The sequence below is a fragment of the Typopeltis vanoorti genome, chromosome 7, assembly GCF_054136105.1.
Source record: "Typopeltis vanoorti isolate ZY-2024b chromosome 7, IOZ_Tvanoo_1.0, whole genome shotgun sequence".
Taxonomy (NCBI): Eukaryota; Metazoa; Arthropoda; class Arachnida; order Uropygi; family Thelyphonidae; genus Typopeltis; species Typopeltis vanoorti.
The window spans coordinates 8,034,195-8,056,676 of NC_143555.1; the positions used below are offsets into that span (position 1 = coordinate 8,034,195).

Consider the following 22,482-nt stretch of genomic DNA (forward strand, 5'->3'; position numbering starts at 1 on the left):
TATTGGTAGATATTTGATGATCCCAAGTCAATCCACATGAAATATCATTAACAAATAAGTTAAACAGTCGGTGCCCAAGAACAGAACTCTGAGGCATGCCACTGGTCCAAGAATATCACTGTATATGATTCTCCCTTATCCAACACATTCATCACCTTATCATAAAACATAAGCAGATTGCTTATGTTTTATGCATTTTTTAAAAATATGTGGTGATATGTCATCCATTCTCACAGCCTTATTAACATCTAACTCATGCATCACTTGATATACCTCTGATTCTTTCACCTTTAATTCTCCTAATCCCCTCTCTCTCCCTTCTATATGTTGCACAGCATCATTCACATCGCTATTATATACACTGATGAAGTGTTCATTAAATAATTCCACTGTATCATTTCTGCTACCATAACTACTCATTAGTGTCAACCTGCCATAATTATTTTTCCTCCTGCTTGCACATAGCAGAAAAATTCCTTTGGATTAAATTTGAATTGACTGGCCAATCTCCTCTCATATTCTACTTTTTTTATTTTTTAACCGTGCTTGTCACTTTTCTGGCCTGCAGTTTATATTCTTCATGATGATTCAATTCTTCATGCATCTGTTCACTGTAGACTGTCTTGTATTCCTCCATTACAACTTCTTTTATAACACTTCTTGCTTGATTTCACTGTTCATTCATCTCACTCCTACTCTTATTCACTTCACTCTTGGTATGCAGTTATGCATTACTTGTGTTAGATGCCTTATCATTTCCCATGCACTGTCAACATCTTTTCTACACAGTTCATCAACCCAATGCATTATTATTATTATTCAGGCCTCCATGGAGTCAAAAGACTCATCGTGGGAGGTGTCCTTCCTAAGAACATAAAGTCTGTCAAGATTCATCGAGGGGAGGTCCCCCTTAAGAAACACAGTCTATCATACCACTCCTTAAACTCATTGACCGTTCTCGCTCTCACCACTCCTCACCCTCTTGCTCACAGTTTCCTTTCGTAACTTCCAGGGATGGCCTCTTGTCATCACTCCTTTCTGCTGTTCAACCAAGCGAAAGAACTCCCCAGTGTCAACCCTGTAACCACCTCTCAACAGTTTAAAAGTCTCAATCATATCACCTCTCCTTCTTCTATCCACCAAACTCTACAGTCCACATTCCCTCAGTCGATCTTCATAACTATCCTTGTACAGTCCTGAAACCATCTTTGTCATCCGTCTTTGTATCCTTTCCACAGTTAATTTATCCCCTTCAAATCCTGGGGACCAAATCTGAGAACAATAGTCTAAGTGTGGTCTGATCAGAGACTTATACAATGGAATGATAACCCTTTTATCTCTGCAGATCAGTGTCCTCATTGCAGCAATCCTCTGTATTACCTTCACCACCTTTGCAACATGTCCCTCTAAATTTCAGGTTTCTATCAATCATCAACCCCAGATCTCTTGTCTCCCCTACTTCCTCCAGTATAACTCCTCCCATAGAGAAGCAGCATCAAATCGATGTTTCCCAAACCTCAAGACCTTACATTTTGCTGTATTAAACGGACCCCTATTCATTTGCCCATCTATCTAACTTATTCAAATCCTCTTGCAGGGCTACCACATCTGCACTATTACTAATAATCCTTCCCAGCTTCGCATCATCTGCAAACAACTGAATATCCACTGGCAATGTCATTGATATAAAGGGTAACAATATAGGTCCTAGTACTGAGCCCGGTGGGACCCCAATTGATGCTAGCTGACTACAGAGCTTCTGAACTATAATCACCCACATTATAGTTCTACACATAGACCTTCTTGATAACAACTTTTTCCTGTTTGACTACCTTCCAAACCAGTATCTCATGATCACTTTCATCAACAGGTGGCAGTGTTGATAACTCATTCACAACCAATCCTGTGTGCATATCACCATATCTAACACAGACAAACCTTGTGTTGCTTCCATTACATGCTGCTTTAGATAGTTATCCTACAGAAACTCAATAAATTCACTCTCCTTGTTATCATATACTATCTCTTCTTTCCAGTCCACATTCCTATAATTAAAATCTTCCATTTATTTGTCCAACTAATATGTCTAAACATTTCACAATCAATACTCTCCACATTACCTGGCCTATAATAGCATCCTATTACATAAACTATTCTATTGATCTCAACTTCACACCAAACAGCTCCAAAATCTTCACAGGTACTAATATTTTCCACTTCAACTCTTGAAGGACATAATTCCTCTGCTACCATTAACAATACTTCCCCTCCTCTTTTCATCTTCCTACCCCTTTCAAAAACTTCTACATCCTACCATTTCAAGTCCTGACAATATATTATCCTCAGTCAACCAAGTTTCATTTATGCCAATTATCTTTGGGCATACTGATTCGATCAATGCTTCAAACTCAGCTCCTTTATTTCTGATACTCCATACATTAGTATAGAAGCATAACAATTCTCCACTCTTTGAGGCTATCCCATAAACACAATCCCTCTTTACTCTCTCTCTCTGCTATAGTGCACTTTCCTCACCACATTCTGACCATTCCTGTTTCCCTGATCCCGAGTCTGATTTTCACTTATATTCTTATCATCTCCCACTGTTTTGCAATGCATCACTTTTCTCTGCAATAATCACTTCCTCATCTTTGTATCCATCCTCTTCATATCCTTTCACAGCCTGCTTCTATGGTACTAATTTCATGTGAACCCTGCACACTCTTATTAAACAACAGCTGCTCCAAATGACAAATATCAAACCCATTCAAATGCATCCAATCAGCTTTAAACCATTCTAACTTCCCTTCAGATTCATTGATGTAATTCAGCCATCTTTTCATTCAGTATCATTGCTCTGCTTCTCAACTACCAACATTAAAACAACTCTGTAAGCAAAACATCTGGCTTAGCATCCACTTCTGTGGAGTGGCAATATTTTGATCATATTTCATTCTGTACTCTCTTAACTGGAAGACTACAAGCAGGTCATCATAAATTAAAGATACTAAGAAATTTATATTCTTGGTTACATCCTTTATCCAAGTATAAGTTATAAGTTAACAAGTATACGTTCCAGGATAGCATTAAGCACAGTGACATGTATAAGAAGAGCTCCTGATTAGGATAAGTTTTCTAGGAATAATTAAATACATATGCATAATTTTTTGAATAAGAGAGGCTGTAAACGTTGTGCACTACTGGTTTTATTAGTGTGGGGGATTTTGTTTTGCCAAAACTTAATTACGAAATCGTTATTATTAGACTTATTAACGTGCAAAAAATGGGGACGGCATTGTCATTCCATGACTTTAATTTAGATTTCAGTCGTTTCGTTTAGTGTGAGGTCTGTTATATGTATTCTTTTGATTATATAAATGATTTGTGGATATTTGGTGAGGATGGAAGGAGGGTATGCGAAGTGTGACCTGAACGAGGAATTGATGAATGCAAATATGAAATTGATGACAGAAAATGTTAGTAGTGAGATTGTCGTGGGGAAAATGGGTGCACGTTTGAAAGAGAGGTGAAAAAATGTTAAAAAATCAGTAAAAAAGAAGCGATTTGAAAATAACAGATGTTAAAAGGGACGAAAGTGAGGTGAGAGTGGTGGAAGGAAACAAAATTGAGAGAACGAATGAAACTAGAAATGGCATGACACAGAAATCAGAAGTGAAAAAAATCGAAAGAATGGATTATAGCAAAAAAAGAATGAACGATAGCGAAAGTTCAATGCATATTGGACTGAAAGAACAGAAACAAAGAAAGATGAATGAGTGTGAAAATTGGAAGAATGATAGTGAAAGTTGGACGCATGTTGGACCGAAAGTATGGAAACAAAGAAAGATAAATGAGTGTGAAAATGGGAAGAATGAGAGCGAATGTTGGACCGAAAGTACGGAAACAAAGAAGGATGAGTGAAAATGAGAAGAGGGGGTCGAGAGTTAGAAAGATTGAATGATACAGAGAATGTGTTGCGAGATTCGGAAGTCGAATTGGATTGGATGAGGCAAGAAATGAAATTACTTGGCTGCACTGCATAGTTCAGAAAGCCTGGACAGAGGGACGAATTCCCGATGATTGGAGTAGAGCTCTCATAGTACCCATATATAAAAAGGGAAATAAAACTGAATGTGAGAATTACAGAGGTATTTCCCTACTGAGTGTTCCTGGCAAGATCTATGCAAGTATACTTGAGAAACAGTTGAGAACAATTGTGGAAGAAAAACTTGGTGAAGAACAAGCTGCATTCAGGCCAAATAGAGTTAGTAGTTAGTCAGGATCAGAGCGTCACTTTACGACAAATAGTCGAGAAAGCATGGGAATATAACAAAGATCTGTATTTAAGTTTTGTCGATTTGGAAAAGGCATATGACAAGGTTCCAAGAGAGAGAGAGAAGCTATTCAATACGCTGCAGTTATATAGTGTCAATGGGGCATTATATCAAACAATATGTAGTCTTTATTTGAGTTGTAAGTCAGCAGTTAGAATTGAAGGAAGTACAGGAAGATGGTTTAATGTTAAATCTGGTATGAGACAAGGATGTACATTATCCCCTCTGTTATTCATTATCTATATGGATCACATTATGAAGGAAAGTGGTATTAAACCTGATATAAAAATTGGAGATGTTAATGTCAGCTCTTTGCTTTATGCAGATGATGTTATACTTCTAAATAAATCCACTACAAGTCTGCAAGATTCTCTGACTAAATTGAATAACTGTTGTAATAGATATGGTATGAAGGTCAGCAATAAAAAGACAAAGACAATGAAAATAGGCAGAATCATTGAAAATGTTCAACTGTGTTGTGAATGGAGAACCTGTGGAACAAGTAAAACATTTCAGCTACTTAGGCACGATTTTTACTGAAGATGGTAAATTAAATATAGAAATAGACAACAGAATCAGCAAAGCTGGTATGGTGGGAAGTCAATTGAATAAATTCATATGGAATAAGAGAGAAATTAGTCGGAACACTAAATTAGCTGTATACAAGACAGTGTTCAAACCAGTTTTAACTTATAGATCTGAGAGCTGGGTCAGAAGTAAAACACTTGACCAAAGACTAGAGACCGCAGATATGAGAGTCCTGAGAAAGATTAGAGGCGTGAACAGATGGCATCAATGGCAATATCGTATTAAAAATGAGGATATTAGGAAAGAACTTGACATTGTCAGCATCCAGGAATGTGTTAGCAGAGCTAATTTCAGGTGGTATGGTCACTTAAATAGAATGGGAGAGGAAAGATTAGCAAAACAAGTGTTCTCTGCCAGGTTGGCAGGAAAACGACCCAGAGGAAGACCAAGATATAGGTGGATTGATACGGTACAAAGTGCCTTAGACGATAGAAATATAAGATCTGATAATGTTGGAGTCTTGATAAGTAACAGACTGATTTGGAGGAAAATTGTAGATAGGAAGTTAGTAATGATGTAATTTTTTCATGTAGTACTGTCATATCCTGTACATGGCATGGTACAGGATATGACAGTATCTTGAGGGTACATGGCAGGAATTTGATGATGATGAAGAAATGAAATGGATGCAGAATGAAATTAAGAGAATTCAGGTCAAAACTATTAAAATAAATCATGATGGCATGAAAGAGTTAACAAAAGATGAGCGAGACGTTGTATGGCGACTCCATTATTAAAGGTGTGCTAGAGGATAGAATGTACAAGGTATGTTTTCCAGGCGGTAAAATGAGTAGAGTGATTGAGGCATTGGATATGAGGTGGGAGCGAGCAAAAGAGTTAATAGTATTAATTGGTACAAATGATTTGAGAGAGGGCAAAGAGCGTGTCAGAATGGATATCAGGAGGCTGCTTGGAAGGATAAAAGAGAATAGTGTGACAAGAAGTATGACTGTGGTGAAATGAGGCAGAGAGCAAGGATTATGAATGATATGCTGGCTGAAATGTGTGAGGAGATGGGAGTACAATTTGTTAATGTGTGGAAAATGGTTGTACTAATTGTGTCTGTTCACCCAAAGATTATCGGAATAAGTGGGACATGGTTGGAAGAGGATGACATCTTGACAGGAATAGAGATGGTAGGGTATGATGTGTTTCGTGAGGATAGAAGGGGTAAAAAGGGAGGCGGAATTCTATTGATGATAGAGAAAGAGTTATGTCCATACAAAGTAGAGATGCAAGACGGAAATAGTGCCAGTGGTTTTGAGGCAGTATGGTGTAAGGAGGTGAATAGAATCAAATACTTGGTGGGATGTTGTTATAGACCAGGTAATGTGGATGGTGGTGATAGTGAAATATACAATCAAATTAGCCAAGTAAATAAGAAAAGGGTGATCATTATGGGTGATTTTAATTTTGACAATATAGACTGGAATGATGAGATAGCAACTGGAAGTAAAGAAAATGAATTTGTTGAGTTTTTGAGGGATAACTACCTCAGACAGTATGTAACAGAGGACACACAAAGATTGAGGGTCTTGGATTTGGTCATCTCATCAGATGATGTAATTGTAAATGAGGTGTCAAATCATCTACCAATTGGTGAGAGTGACCATGAGGTGATTACCTGGGTGGTTGCCAGCAGTGCGAGGACCTCTGTGAGAAAAGGGTATATGTGGAACTACAAGAGGGGTGATTATGAAGAGCTCAGAAGACAGCTTGAGGGTGTAGCATGGAATGAGGAGTTAGCTGGAAAAGAGATCAATGCAGCTTGGGGGATTTTCAAAAACTGTTTAGTAGATGCACTGTCTAAATGTATTCCAAGGGTGAGAAGGTTAAATAAGGTGGGTGTGAGATGGATGAATAAAGAGATTAAGCATGCGATACATAGAAAAAGGGCATTCTGGAAGCAGCATAAAAGAAGTGGAAATAACCAATTCCATGAGGTCTACAAAGACCAAGCAAGGAGGGTGACTTGGTTGGTGAGGGTAGCTAAAGAGAGGTATGAACAGCAGTTGACTAATGAAGCCAAAAAGAATCCTAAGGAATTCTTTCAATATGTAGCCAGCAAAAGAAAGAATAATTATGAAAGGATGACATTGTTTGGAGAAAATGGTATAAAGACAGCTGATGCAGAATGTGTGGTGGAGATACTTAATGAGCAGTTCATAAAGATCTTTCAATCTTGTGAATGTGACTTCATGGAGGGATTGAGAGCAGTTGATGATGGGGAGGAGAGACTAACTGTAGGTGAGCAAGAGGTGTATAGGGAGTTGAGTAAACTAGATGTTAATAAGGCTGTGGGACTTGATAATATATCACCACGTATTCTGAAAGAATGTGCCAGGGAGTTGACGCCTGCCTTGACATATTTTTTTAATATGAGTCTTGCACTCGGTCAAGTTCCTAAGGAGTGGAAGGAGGGCAAGATTGTGCCACTTCATAAAGGAGGTGATCGAACTCAAACATCAAACTATAGGCCTATCTGTGTGTCAGGTGTTGTGGTTAAGTTGTTGGAGAAGCTTGTGAGAACTAGGATCCAGAGTTGGGTTGATAACAATGGTATTATCTTTGATGGACAGCATGGATTTGCTAAAGGGAGGTCATGTTTTAGTAATCTACTTACTTATTACAATAAAGTGACTGCATCCTTGGACAGAGGAAAAGGATACACAGTAATATACTTGGATTTTGCAAAGGCTTTTGATAGAGTACCTCATGATGGGTTGACAGTCAAACTAGAGCAGATGGGGGTTGGATATTAGATTGGTGCATTGGATTGGAGACTGGCTATCTGATAGGTATCAACAAGTTGTGTATGGGGGAGCGATATCCAGGAAAAGGAAAGTCACTAGTGGAGTGCCTTAGGGGTCTGTTTTAGGTCCATTGCTGTTTAACTTGTATATTAATGATATAGGTGAAGATTTGTGGAGATATTCAGTTTTTTGTAGATGATGCAAAGTTGGGATGAACCATGAAGAGTAGAGAAGATGTTGTGGCCTCAAGAAGACTTGAATAGATTGAGTGATTGGGCACGGAAATGGGGATGTGAGTTCAATGTTGCAAAATGTAAGGTTTTAAAATTTGGAAAACAAAGATGGGATGCAGAATTTATGCTTGGTGAGAATATATTGTTGGAGGAGGAGGAAATAAGAGATCTGGGGGTGATAGTGGATAAGGATCTAAAATTTAGGAGACACATCGCCAAAATTACGAAGGCAACACAAAGGCTTCTGGGAATGATGCGGAGGACACTGGCGTGTAGAAGTAGGGAGATTCTTGTTTCGTTGTATAAGGCTTTGATTAGGCCACACATGGACTATTGTGCCCAGTTTTGGTCACCGGATTTTCAGAAGGATGAAGAGATGTTGGAAAGGGTCCAAAGGAGACTGACTAAGGTAGTTTCTGACCTCTGGAATGTCGAGTATGAGGAAAGATTGAGAAGATGTAATTTGTAGAGTCTGGTGGACAGGAGGAAGAGGAGAGATATGATAGAGACCTACAAGTTGGTAAGGGGTTGTTATAGGATCAATGCTGGAGAAGTTTTACAGAGAATAGTGGGAGATCAGGGGAGAACCAGAGGTCATCCCTAGAAACTGTATAAAGAGGGTGTGAGTAGGGGAGTGAGAGGCAGGTTTTTTTCGTGCAGAGTTGTGAATGATTGGAATGCCTTGCCTGAGAATGTGATGTCTGCAAAGAGTTTGAATGTGTTTAAAACATGGTATGATGAGCTGTGTGTGTGTGTGATAAAAGGACCTCCCAAATGAGTCTTTGACTCCATGAGGTCTTGGGGTGGTAATAATAAGCAAACAAAGTTTGTGCATGAAGTAACTTCACAACTGGGCTACTTGTATATAGAAGTTAATGACTTCACACCAATTGCCTTAGTATCCTATAATGCAAAGCACATGAAGGGCTACTACCCAGACCAGTTTCAACCTTTATTGAGTTAAAAAAGTAAAGAGGTGTTCATCATAGGCCTCGAGTAGTTAGTATAGAGGTGCAAGAGAACCTGACAGTATTAAGAGAAAGAAAAGACAGATGGATAATATTAGAGATAGAGAAAAAGGCCTCAGCTCTTTTATATCATCATATAGCCAAAGGTTTTCAGTTTTACTTTTTCACTAGTCTCATGCAGATGAGCAACCAAAATACCAATTGAAAAGGAAGCCAAAAGATGACTGATACCCAAAGTGGTTAGCCTTATCTGAGTTAACCATCTTGAGTTGGCCTTCTCTGTCTGGGATTGCTCTCCAGTCATCCTCGCAATGAATCATAAGACCACATTGAACTAAGAGGAGGGAACCATTTAAAAAATCCCTTGTAGTAAATACAGACAAAATTTTATTCCCCCCTGGTGAATATTGCATGTGGGTGGGTCCACACTACCCAACTAAAAATTGGCTATCTCCTAGAATGCTTCTTTCTGAATGCAAAACTCATTTGACTGAACAATAAAATTTCCACAATACGATTTTATAAAGCATTTGTATGCTGCTGGTCATATTACTGGTTTTCCAATTCATGTTTCTTCCTGACCTTCCATAAATGGTATCTTAATTCATTAATTATAAAAATCAAAATTCTCTTCCCATAGCTGACAGATGGTGGGTACTGCAACAAAAGAACCTGTTCTGCTGTAAGTAATGGAATGCCCAACACATTACATAATCTGTTCCAAATATGCAGGGTAAGAGGGTAGCTGTAGAATGCATGTTCTACTGTTTAATCAGTAACAGACATCACAGATTGGATCTGCAATGTTAAAGTACCTCCATTTGATGATATTGACTTGAAGGCAACCATAATAATAATAATATGCAATTCTCCAAGCAAGATCCTTCCCATTAGGGTATCCTTGGATGGGGAAATCACGTGAACTTTTAGATACCATAAAAAGAAGGAAAACTGCATATCTTGGTCACCTACTTCGTAATGAAAAATATAAGATACTTCAATTGATTATAAAAGGGAAGATAAATGGAAGAAGAGGACAAGGAAGACGAAGAAAATCTTGGCTGGCAGATATCAGACAGTGGACTGGTATGAACTCTTGAGAGACTGCTCAGAATAGCTGAGAATCGCTCAAAATTTGCCAAGGTGGTCGCCGACCTCCGATAGGAGATGGCACTCAAAGAAGAAGATGAAACAAAGTATTGCTGTTAGTACCCAACTGTGGAAGTTCGGGGTGAAAGAGGTTAAAGATTTCTTAATACTAAATTTTACTTTTTTTATTGCAAGTTTTTCTCACTTGGTTATACTATAAATTAAAGATGCCAAGAAATTATATTATTGGTTTCATCCTTTATCCAAGTGTAAGCAAACAAATTTTGCACGTTAAGTGACTTCATGACCTCTTTATATAAGTAGTCCAGTCATGAAGTGACTTCACGTGCAAACTTTGTTTGCTTACACTTGGATAAAGGATGAAACCAAGAATATAATTTCTTGGCATCTTTAATTTATAATATAACCAAGTGAAAAAAACTTTCAGCATCTGAAAGTTTATTTCATATTAGCAGATATGCTAACCTCCCGGCCTGGTTGGCCGAATGGTTAGCATTTCTACTCTCCAGCCAAAAGGCTGTGGGTTCGAATCCTGCCATGGGCATGGATGTTTGTGATTGTGAAAATACTAGTGGTGGTGGACAGTAGATGGCATTGGTGTAGGTGATGTGGTTCACTGTAGTTAGTGGATTGAGTGATGCAGGCAGAGAGTTGTAGAGTAGGTGCCCTCCCTCGATGAATATGGGACTCCCTGGAGGTGTCAAGTAGTAATAATAATAATAATAATCTATCTCTAATCCACAGTATTTTAGTAATAAGATGTGACACCTTGTGGCTACTTCTATATGGAAATATGACTTCTGCATTACTTCAACCTTGGTATCATTTCTGGGTCTGGCTCCCACTGACGAGACCTCAATAAAGATTGAAACCGGTCTAGGTAGTGACCTTTCCCATAATTTATAATGACTTGCAGGTATGTATAATGCATAGCATTATACATACCTGCAAGGATATGTGCATTGCATTATGGGATGCTAAGGCAATTGATGTGAAGTAATTAACCTCTACATATGTAACTATGTTGTGAAGTGACTTCATGTGCAAATGTTGCTTACGATTTGATAAAGGATAAAACCAAGAATATAATTTCTTGGCATCTTTAATTTGTACAAATTTCATCATCAATATCAAATTCCTGATATATACCCTCAAGGGAGTGTACAGGATATGATAGTACTACATGAAAACTTGCATCATTACCAACTTCCTATCTACAATTTTCCTCCAGATCAGTCTGTTACCTGTCATGTACAAATTTAATGGAAAGAATGTCAATCCCAGAATGTTGCAGCAATCTTAAAGTTTAGCACAGAATGTTGCAGTATTCAGGAACAAACTCAGCTTTTGGATCTTTATAATCATTTACTCCAAACAGGGAAAGATGAAAACCCAGGTAGTACCAGAGATGGCCTGCAACATTTTATGGATATTTGAAGCTGTATTGCTTAAATAGCAGAATTTTAAGACAGCCCAAAACCTCTTTGCTTTTTTTGGTAGTTGAAGAAATTCCTTTTTAATTCTTGATATTGGCTGGATCAAAAAAAAATTTGCACAGGCTTACTATATAATTGCTTTTCTTCAGCTTCTGTAATGTCTGTAATATTTATTGTGTACAACTGAGCAGGAAAGATTATGGTTTTAAGTAATATGGCTTTAGAAGAAAAGGAAAGTGGCCCAATTTTCCACTCTTCTAAGGTTTCAATGTTTTGGTATATAAATTCTTGAACTAAGAAGTAAGATGGTCATTTATGGATGCATCTTCTGATACTATAACCAATTCCATATCCTCTGAACTCAAGTCTCCCAAATCAAGTGCCACCTGCATTAGTTGTCTCTTATGACTGCTCATTCTTTTTTTTTTTTTATTTACCCTGTGTGTATCTTCATGAGTGTGTGCTTAATCCCACTGAGGTAATTTGATTATACATTCCCTAATTACTTACTTTTGAATCCCCATCCTTCAACGTATAACATAAAGAAGTATATTTTACTTTGTTAGTCAAACCCACTTTATAAACACCTGTGACTCTTTACACTATATAACCTTAATAATGCATTAGGATGTGTTAAGTGATTGGCTTCCTCCAGGTAATTCTTTGGCATTTATTTATAACTCCCACCTTTGTAATAACAAGGTTTCAGCAGTTCTCTTGAGAGGTGAAGATGATCCCCCCCACACAGCCTTTGCAGTACCCCCCCCCCCCAATCACTTGAATTTTGCTTGCTAAACTACTGCATTACCAGGTCTCATGGTAATATATACTTTTAACAATTTTGAACAGTTTCAGTGATAACTTGATATTTTCACATTGCACATATTTATAATTTAACAACAAAAAAAAAAGGTATACTTTTGACCAAGCACCATTCTCATTCTATATTTAGGTTTCTCATTTAGTGGATGAAATGCAAAGACTTCAGTCCAGCATAAATACTTTTAGAGAAATAAGTGCTTGCAAGGTATGTATTTTTTTTCTTAATACAAACAAGTGCAATAGAGTTGAAATTAATCAATTGATCTTTAGTTAACTAACACTACACTATAAATTATGAAAAAATTTCCTGAAAATTCATGATGCTTCTAAAATTATTTTGGCAATGGAGTAGTCCCTTTTATAACAACTAGGCTGAAAGAGATAAAATTAAATGAGGTTTTAATTAAATACTATTAATTTGACATACTAGTGTGAAAATTTTTTTGAAGCTAAAGATGGTAAATAGCTTGGTACAAGACTTGGTTGCTGCTGAGATGGTGTATTTTTTTATTATTATTATTATTATCCCATGGTATTATTACACCAGATCATAGAGGTCAAGTTCATGTATTTTATACAGCACCTTTTCTGGGTTGTTATAGAGTTCACATTTGGAAATTTGGAAATGTTCATACAGTTTAGCAAATGCATTGGTGATGCTTCCTCGATGTTACAGATTTTGCAGGTGGGGAAGACTTTTATGCCATTGCTAAATTTGATTGGTCTTGTGTGGCCGGTCTTGAGGTGAGAGATCATGGTAGTGGCACTGCGATTAAACTTGGAGTTGATGGTAGCTCCTGGATTTTCTGCTAAGTACCAGTGGTGAGTCATGTCCTGAAGAATTGTTCTTTTTATGTTTTCTTTTTGGGTGGTTTTAAAAAGATCGAAATCTGTGGTATCACTTGATGTTGCGGCCATTTTTGCTGCTTTATCTGCAGTTTCGTTTCCCTTTAATCCCATATGGGATGGGATCCATTGGAAGATTATTTCGGAATCCTTATGTAGTTTGTTTATGTTTTTTGTTATGTATTTCTTGTATTTCTTGATGGCTAGTGTAGCAGTTCTTAATAGATTGAAGGGCTGCTAAGGAATCTGTGAAAAATATAAACTCCTTCGGGTTTTGTTTGTCCAAATATTGCAGTGCTGTGTTAATTGCTATTAATTCTGCATGGTATGAGTTGCATCCGATACTGTTAGTTGTTTTTAGTTCTATATTATGAGAGCCATAGATGAGTATGCCACTCCCAGAATTGCCATTTGGATTTTTGGAGCCATCTGTGTAGATCTTTATTGAGTCAGGTCCATATTTCATTATTTTTGAAAGGGCTAATGATCTCAAGATTTCAGGGTTTTCTAGGCATTTTTTCTCATGTTTCCCTATTTCAGAGTTGATAACTATATTTTTCCTGTCTTGATTTGGAGGAAATGCTGTGTAGTCAGCTATTTTATTTGGACAATCCAAGGGAATTTTATGTTCTATGATTTCATGCATTGTTGATTTTTTCTTTATTCTGTTTGTTGGTTTCCAGTTCTTAAAACGTTCACTTGTTCTATGATGGTTGGCTCTTTTTTCTAGAAATTTGGTCAGATTTTCTTGCCACCTAATTTTTAAAGGAACAAGGTTGGATTCGAATTCAGCTATTTTTCCAGGAGTTGTATTCCTTAGTCCACATATGATTTTAGCTGCATTTTTCTGAATTTTTATAAGCTTGTCTAAACTGGTTTGTGATGTTTGCATCCAGATAGGTGAAGCATATTCCATTATGGGACGGATAATGGAGGTATATGTGAATTTTAAGGTTTTAGCATCGGCTCCCCATTCTTTACCTGAGATACTTTTCATGATATTTAGTCTTCTTTTTGCTCTGACTGCAACATTGTTAATATGTTTATTGAAGCTTAGCAAAGGATCCAGAGTAACTCCAAGGTATTTGGGGTTTTCATTAAATGTAATTAGTTGACTGTTTAGCTTAATCTTTGGTCTCCACTTTCTGAGGTGGTTATTAATAGTAAAAACACAGATTTCTGATTTAGTATGGTTAATTTTGATTTTTTGGTTTTCACAGTATGTAGCTAAACTTTCAATGGCTTTGTTTAAGTGGCATTCTGCTGTTTCTGGGTTGTTGTGAGCTGAGAATAGGACCAAATCATCAGCAAACATAGCTATCTTTGTTTCTTTATTTATATTTTTGTCTAAGTCATTTTTCACTTTCTTGGAAAAGGTATTATTTATTTTAACTCGAATTGTTCTATTTCTTAGAAAGTCAAAGATGCAGTTAAGATCTTTCCCTTCTATTCAAATATGACAAAGTTTGGAAAAGAGTTTCTGCCTCCACACCTTGTCAAAGGCATTGCTAAAATCTATAAAAGCTGCAATGGTGGATTGGGTAGGTTTGGTCTGGAAGTTATCTTGAATTGTCTGGGTTAAGTAGAAAAGTTGATCAGTTGTTGAGTGATTTCTTCTAAAGGCAGCCTGAAAATGTGGTAGTATACTATTCTTGTTTAGATAGTAATTCAAGCGTTGGAGTATCATTTTTTCCATTAATTTGCCTGGAATTGAAGTCGGTGAAATTGGTCTATAACTTCCTGGTTCGTCTTGCGGATTGTTAGGCTTTAAGATTGGTATGATCGTGGCTGTCTTCCAGTCTTTTGGAACTTTTCCTTGTTTTAGGCTATTGTTGTATAGGCGAAGTAGCCAATCTAGGGCTAGGGAAGGAAGATGTTTGATCATAATTCCTTGTATATTATCTGGTCCACATGATTTATTTATATCTAGTCTCTCCAAGGCATCTCCCAATTCAGAGATTGTAAATGGATCCCAGAATAGTTTGTTTTGGGGAGAGTTTGCAGCATTTTTCTGCTGTCGAGCCTGTTTGGATATTTGATGGTCTTTCCTACTATTCATCTCTAGTTTGCTTATATTTTGAAAATGAAAGGCCAAGGTATTTGCAATCTCCCTATCTCCAATTTTGATATTTCCATCTGGATCTTTCAGCGTGTTAGTCTCCCTTGCCTTTGGTAGGTCTTTTTGTAAATTAGCAGTCAGTTTCCAAAGTTTGGTATCTGAAGTGTTTGGATTTAAGTTGTGGCAAAATTCTTGCCACCTAGTTCTTTGTAATATATTATATTTTTGTTTAATTTCAGCATTTATCTTGTTGTACTCGATCCTGGTTTCTGGAGGGCTTCCAATTTTTAAGATGTTAAATAATTCATTTCGTTTAGTTATTTTACTAGCAAGTTCCTGGTGAACCTTTGTGTAGTTTGAAATAACTTTTCTCCTGTAGCCCTTCGGTGTACTTTTCTTTGCTGCATTTAGGATAGTAGTCTTCCAAGTTAAATAGTCTTTGTCTAAGTCATCATGGTATGTGTGATCTTTCAGCATTTTACTTATTTCAACCTTGTATTTCTCCCAATTTGCCTTCTGGAAGTTCCAATGATATTTTCTTTTTTGGATGGGTCTAGTCATTTTTGGGTTCAGATTGGGAGTATGGTCGCTTCCTACTGGTTCCAAAACAGACCAAATAGCTTTGTCGTGAAGATCAGGAGACACCGCAGTGATATCTAGGACATCTTTTGTACCATAAGAATGAGACAGATAAGTAGGTTCTCCACTGTTCAGAGTTATTAGTCCTGTTTCATCTAAGAAATTACTCAGGTTTTTTCCTCTTGGGTTTATTTCCTCAGAACCCCATAACAGGTGTCTGCTATTCATGTCTCCTAAGATAATGGAGTTTTCTTCAATGAGATGGAATAGGTTGGAAAGATTTGGTCCAGGTTTGTCAGGAGGATGATAACAATTAAATATGTTTAATGGCATTTTACTTGGTTCCAGTATTTGGATTCCTTGTATTTCAGTTCCTTCTGATACTATATCTAACTCAACAACTTTATATGACAAGTTTCAGAATAGTGTCAGAAGCCCTCCTCCATTTTGGTCCGTAGGCCTATCTTGTCTTATGATTTCATAGTTTTTAATGTTTAGTCTGTTGGTTTGTTGAAGTTTGGTTTCCTGGATGCAGATAATATCAGCATCATGTTTGTCAGCTAGTAATAATAGTTCATTTAGTTTTTCTTTGCATGCTGGGGTAACGATACCATTTAAATTACATTGGATGATATTAATATTTTTTGTAATGGATGGAATGAGATGGTGTATAATTATAGGTAGCGAGCCTTATAATTATACACCATTGATATAATGGTAAGCCTATAATTATACACCATTGATATAATGGTAAGCCTATAATTATACACAACAAGAAAATAATGCTGAAAAATTAAATTATGCAAACTATTAAAATAACTGAAAATAAAGAAAAAAATTAAACCTTGTTATATACACCTGTTATGCATTGTGGTCACTTTATTATGAACACCTCCCCATTCAGGAAATAGGTGTTCAGGTTTTCACTTTGAGACAAATGACAAATCATGGAAATAAAATAATGATTTGCATTTATAGATCTGTTTTGTAGATCTAGAAAAGAAACCAAGAGAAATGCTGTTCAAAATTCTACAATTATTATTGTTATTATTATTACACATTCCATAGAGTTGGCAGACTCATCATGGGTGGTTCATTCAACTGACAACATATTTATCATATAGAATCCTAAAATTCTTAACTCTCCTTGCACGTTATCAGAATGTGATAACGTGCTCCATTCACTGACAATTCTCCATGTAAAAAATCTACTCCTCGCACCCTTCTTCACCACACTTTTTACATAACTTCCAGGGATGAGCTCTGGTTCTTCCCCTCTCACCTTCTACTCTTTTTTATAATCCCCATCTGGATTAATCTGATAAAATCCTCTCACTAACTTAAATGTTTCTATCATATCACCTCTCTTCCTCCTGTCCACCAAACTCTGCAATCCACATTTCTTCAACCTCTCTCCATAGCCAGCATTCCAAAGTCCCGATATTGTCTTAGTCACTCACCTATGTACCCTCTCCAGTGTCTCCACATTACATTGAAAACCAGGTGACCAGATCTGAGCACAATAGTCCAAATGTGGTCTGACCAGTGCCTTATCAGTAGCACAACCACTTCCTTATCCCTATCTGTTAGAGTACTTCTTATCATATCAGCGCTATGATATGCAGCCTTTGCGACATGAACAATATGCTCTCTAAACTTTAGTCTACTGTCAACCATCACTCCCAAATCTCTAATCTCATCCACTTCCTGCAGTATAGTATATTTCTGTACTTATATTTCTTATACTTATATGTCTTATATTTCTGCACTCCAAAATTCAACACCTTACACTTATTGATATTAAAACTATAACCCCACTCTTTTGTCCAAGTAAAAAGCCTATTCATATCTTCCTGAAGGGAATTAACATCAGCAGTGCTACTTATAATTCTTCCCAACTTTGCATAATCAGCAAAGAACTGAAGATCCTATGAAAAGGATCTTATTATTAATAATTCTTCCCAACTTTGCATAATCAGCAAACAAATGAAGATTATATGGTGTGAATGAAACACTATATGAAGCAATACATAGTTTATATCTGAGTTGTAAATCAGCAGACGAAACTGATGGAAGCACAGGAAGATGATTTAATGTAAATTCAATTGAGACAAGGATATATGCTATATCAACTGTTATATATAATATATATATGGGTTGCATAATAGTAGCATTAGGCCTAATATTAGGCTGAATAAATCTGGTACACTTGGCCAGGATTCCTTAACTAAATTGAATAGCTTCTGTAACAAGTTTGGTATCATAATTAACAGTAAAATGATAAACACTACGAAAACAGGTAGGAACAGAACTGAAAACATCAACTGCATTCTGAATGGTAAATGTATAGAACAAGAAAAACATTTCTACCATTTAGACACAATTTTTAGTGCAAATGGGAAATTAAATATGGAAATAGGTAAGAGAATATGTAAAAGTGGTAATGTGGATGTATTCCACCAAATAAATTTATATAAATATGAGAGACATCAGTTAAAACATTAAACTAGCTGCATACAAGACAGTGTTCAAACCGATTTTAACTTATACATCAGAAAGATAGAGAGAGAGAAATTGGTTAGAAATAAAACAGTTGATCAAAGAGCATAGATTGCAGATATGAGAATTCTGAGAAAAATTTGGAGAATAAACAGATGTCATCAGCGGCAGAATCACATTAACCATGCAACCGGCCAAGACGTCTATAGACGTCAAGGTTATCATGGATGCGAAGTGCATATTAAAACTGTAATGCCATTGATATTACATTGAAATATATGATGGATACGAAGCGTATGAGGATGCGTATTTGATTTATAATGGCTGGTAAGGTGGTTAAAAATGAATATCTTAGCATTCAGGAATCTGTGAGTAGAGCAAATCTCTGTTGGTATGGTCACTTAAACAGAGTGGGAGAGGAAAGATTGGCAAAACAAGTGCTTAATGCCAGGATGGGGGGGGGGGGGAGATCCAGAAGAAGACCAAGATGTAGGATGGATTGATGCACTTAGAAGTACCTTAGAATACAAAAATATAAGACATCTGACAACATTGGTGTCCTGATGTATAACATTTTGACGAAAAGGAAGTGAGTAATAATGTAAACTCTTTGTAGTGCTATAATAATACTCTGTGCACTATCTTGAGGCTACCTATAGGATTTTGATGATAATGATCTAATATTAGCATATTGGGATTACTCAAGTGGTTTTATAAATATTTCTTATGAGATACATTATGCTAGAACACTTTAAATATGATTTCATTATTATTATTATTTTTTTTTTTTTAATTTTGGTAAAATTATTCATTTTTAATTTACATAACATTGCCAATTGTTGTTTCAGTTGGTGTGTGTACTTCATTGCAATGAAAGCACTGCTCTTTATTATTATTATTATTATTCAGGCCTCCATGTAGTCAAAAGACTCATCGTGGGAGGTCCTTTCTCTATAGACTCCCTTGATGAGTCTTTATAGACTCATCAAGGGAGGTCCCTCCTAGGAAACACAAAGTCTATCATACCACTCCTTAAATACATTGACCATTCTCGCTCTCACCACTCTATCAGGCAATGCATTCCATAGTTCAACCACCCTCCATGCAAAGAAACTGCTCCTCACCCTCTTTCTCACAGTTTCTTTTCGTAACTTCCAGGGATGGCCCCCTTGTCGTGACTCCTTCCTGCTGTTCAACCAAGCAAAAGAATTCTCCAGTGTCAACCCTGTAACCACCTCTCAACAGTTTAAGTCTCAACAATATCACCCCTCCTCCTATCCAACAAACTCTGCAGCCCACTCCCTCATGCCGATCCTCACACTCCCTCATAACTAAACATTGTACAGTTCCAACACCATCTTTGTTATCTGCCTTTGTACCCTTTTCACAGTTAATTTATCCCCTTCAAATCCTGGGGACCAGATCTGAGAACAATAGTCCAAATGTGGTCTGATCAGAGTCTTATACAACGGAATGATAACCATTTTATCTCTGCATGTCAGTGTCCTTCTCATCATTGCAGCAATCCTCTGCATTACCTCCACTACTTTTGCAATATGTCCCCTAAATTCCAGGTTTTTATCAATCATCAAACCCAGATCTCTTGTCTCTCCTACTTCCTACAGTTTAACTCCTCCCATAGAGTATGCAGCATCCCAAACCTCAAGACCTTACATTTTGCTGCATTAAATTGACACCCCATTCAATACGGCAGGGCTACGATATCTGCACTATTACTAATAACCCTTCCCAGCTTCGCATCATCCGCAAACATCTGAATATCTCCCTGTAATCCACTGACAATGTCACTGATATATAGGTTAAACAATATAGGTCCCAATACTGAGGCCTGTGGGACTCCACTTGTAACTCTCTGCATCCTTGAAACTGTCCCACCATACACAACTCTCTAATACCTATCGGACAGCCAATCCTGAATCCAGTTGACCAATCTGACATCCAGACCCATGTGCTGCAACTTGAATATCAGCTTATCATGTGGCACCCTGTCAAATGCCTTTGCTAATTCCAAGAAAATGGAAGTATATGCCTTTCCCTCATCTAATGCTCTTGTAACTTTATCATAAAAGGCTAGCATATTGCTAAAACAAGAGCGCCTCTTCACAAATCCATGTTGACTCTCACTGATAACATTACCCTAATCTGCCCAATGCTGTATATGGTCCCTCACTACTTTCTCCAAGATCTTACTAAATACTAATGACACACAAACTAGCTTATAATTAGACACTTCCAGTCTGCTACCACCCTTATGCAATGGCACTATCTTACCTTCCTTCCATTTCATGGGCACCTTTCCTGCAGCCAGACTTTCATTGAAAAGCCAGGTCAAGGGCACTGTTCCTTAGCACATTCTCTCAAAACTAGTGGTGAAATACCATCCAGTCCCACAGCTTTATTAACATCCAGAGTACTCAGTATGTGGAACACACTCTCCTCCTGCACTCTAAACCTTGAACCTGCTCTATCCCTCTAGTATTCAAATTGACTCCTCCAGGATGAAATACTCCAATAAAGTGTTCATTGAACAATTCCACTATGTCATCTGCACCAGTCACTCTATTCCCATTTTTATCCCAGAATGTCATTCTTTCACAGTCATTTCTCCTCCTACTGGCCACATAGCTATAAAATTCCGTAGGATTTTCCTTGGATCTAAGGGCCAATCTTTTCTCATATTCCAGTTTCGCCTTCTTTACCATACTAGTCACTCTTCTGGACTGTGTCTTATATTCTTCATGCATCTTCTCTTCTCCTTACATCTCTTCCATAGCCTCTTTTTCGCATGTAGCTCTTGTTTAATATTGTTTGTCATCCACTTTATTCCAAATTGTGTCCTCTTCTTCATTCGTGGAATACAGATAACCATTGCTGCTAACAAATATTCCTTCACAATTTCCCAAGCACTAACGATATCCCGGCATTCCAATTCCCCCTCCATGAAACTTCCTGAAGTTGACGTCTAAGACTATTATAATCACCTGCTTTATAATTCCACATACGTTCCTGTCTCTTTGATACTCTGGCAAGTCTATTCATTTTCCAAGTCAAAACCATATGGTCACTCTCTCCAACTGGTGGGAGAGATGTCATCTCAGTTATTATCAGCTCTTCTGATGCTATAACCAAATCCAAAACTCTTGAACCTCTTGTTCCCTCTGTTATATGTAGCCTAAGACATTTGCCCCTCAAGAATTCCAGAAATTCCATTCCCTTATTGCTACATGTATCTTTCTTTCCCCAATCTATATTGCTGTAGTTAAAATCTCTTATAACAATCATTCTTCTTGCACTTGCCACGCTCAACTGTCTCAACATCTCCTGGTCCCCATCCTCTGTGCTCCTTGGTCCATAGCAAAACCCCACTAAATATCCTGTCTTGCCCACCTCCACCTCACACCATATGCTTTCAAAATCATTAGTGTTCACAGCCTTCCAAAGCCTCCACTCTTAGAGGACATAGGTAATCACTTATCATAAGCAGTACTCCACCACCACACTTTCCCTTCCTATCCTGCCAAAAAATGCTGTACCCAGCAACTTCTATTCCTGTTATTATATCCTCTTCTGTCAACCACGTCTCTGTGATCCCAATAATCTTTGGCCAGGCTGATGCTATCAGTGCCACCAATTCCTCTCCCTTATTCCGAATACTCCTGGCATTGGTATAAAGCATAAAAAATGCCATTGTTTCTATACCCAGCATTACTCCACAGGTCTCAGCGTTACTTGATGTCATCCCCCCCCCTTCTCCCAAGTACCCATTTCCACAGGAGACCACCCCTACTACCATCCACACTGGGACACACTGACTCGTCCAGAACAGAAATCTCACCAGATGCCTATGTCCTTCCTCATTCAAATGCAGGTGGTCTCTTGCATACAATTCCTCTCTGCTCTCAAATGCACTCCAAGCGTCCACATCTTCGAATCCTCTCTTCTGACACATTCCATCTATTATGCCATTCAATATCACCGCTCTTTGCTCAGCTCGACATTATCATACCTAGGCAACACGCACACTATCTTTCCTCTCTGTATCTTCTTTCATATAGCCTCAAGCAAGAATCTCATAAATCTCTCTGCCCTATTTACACCATCACTCAAGTCATTTGTTCCTACCATCACAATCATCTTATCCATCCTTTCACCTCTCCTAATTGCCATAGCCACAATTTCTATCGTTCCTCTGGCAAACATTCCTCATGCATCCTATCTTGAACACCATGGATCA

At 37.4% G+C, this 22,482-nt stretch overlaps 1 protein-coding gene across 1 annotated transcript in view; it reads left to right on the forward strand.

Moving 5' to 3' along the window:
• The window catches only part of LOC150104473 (homeobox protein cut-like), a 436,834-nt gene that overhangs the window by 227,503 nt on the left and 186,849 nt on the right, over nucleotides 1-22,482 (forward strand). The window contains exon 6 of the mRNA XM_090395558.1: nucleotides 12,375-12,449. Coding sequence (XP_090251684.1) covers nucleotides 12,375-12,449 — 75 coding nt within the window. The remainder of the gene's footprint in view (nucleotides 1-12,374; nucleotides 12,450-22,482) is intronic.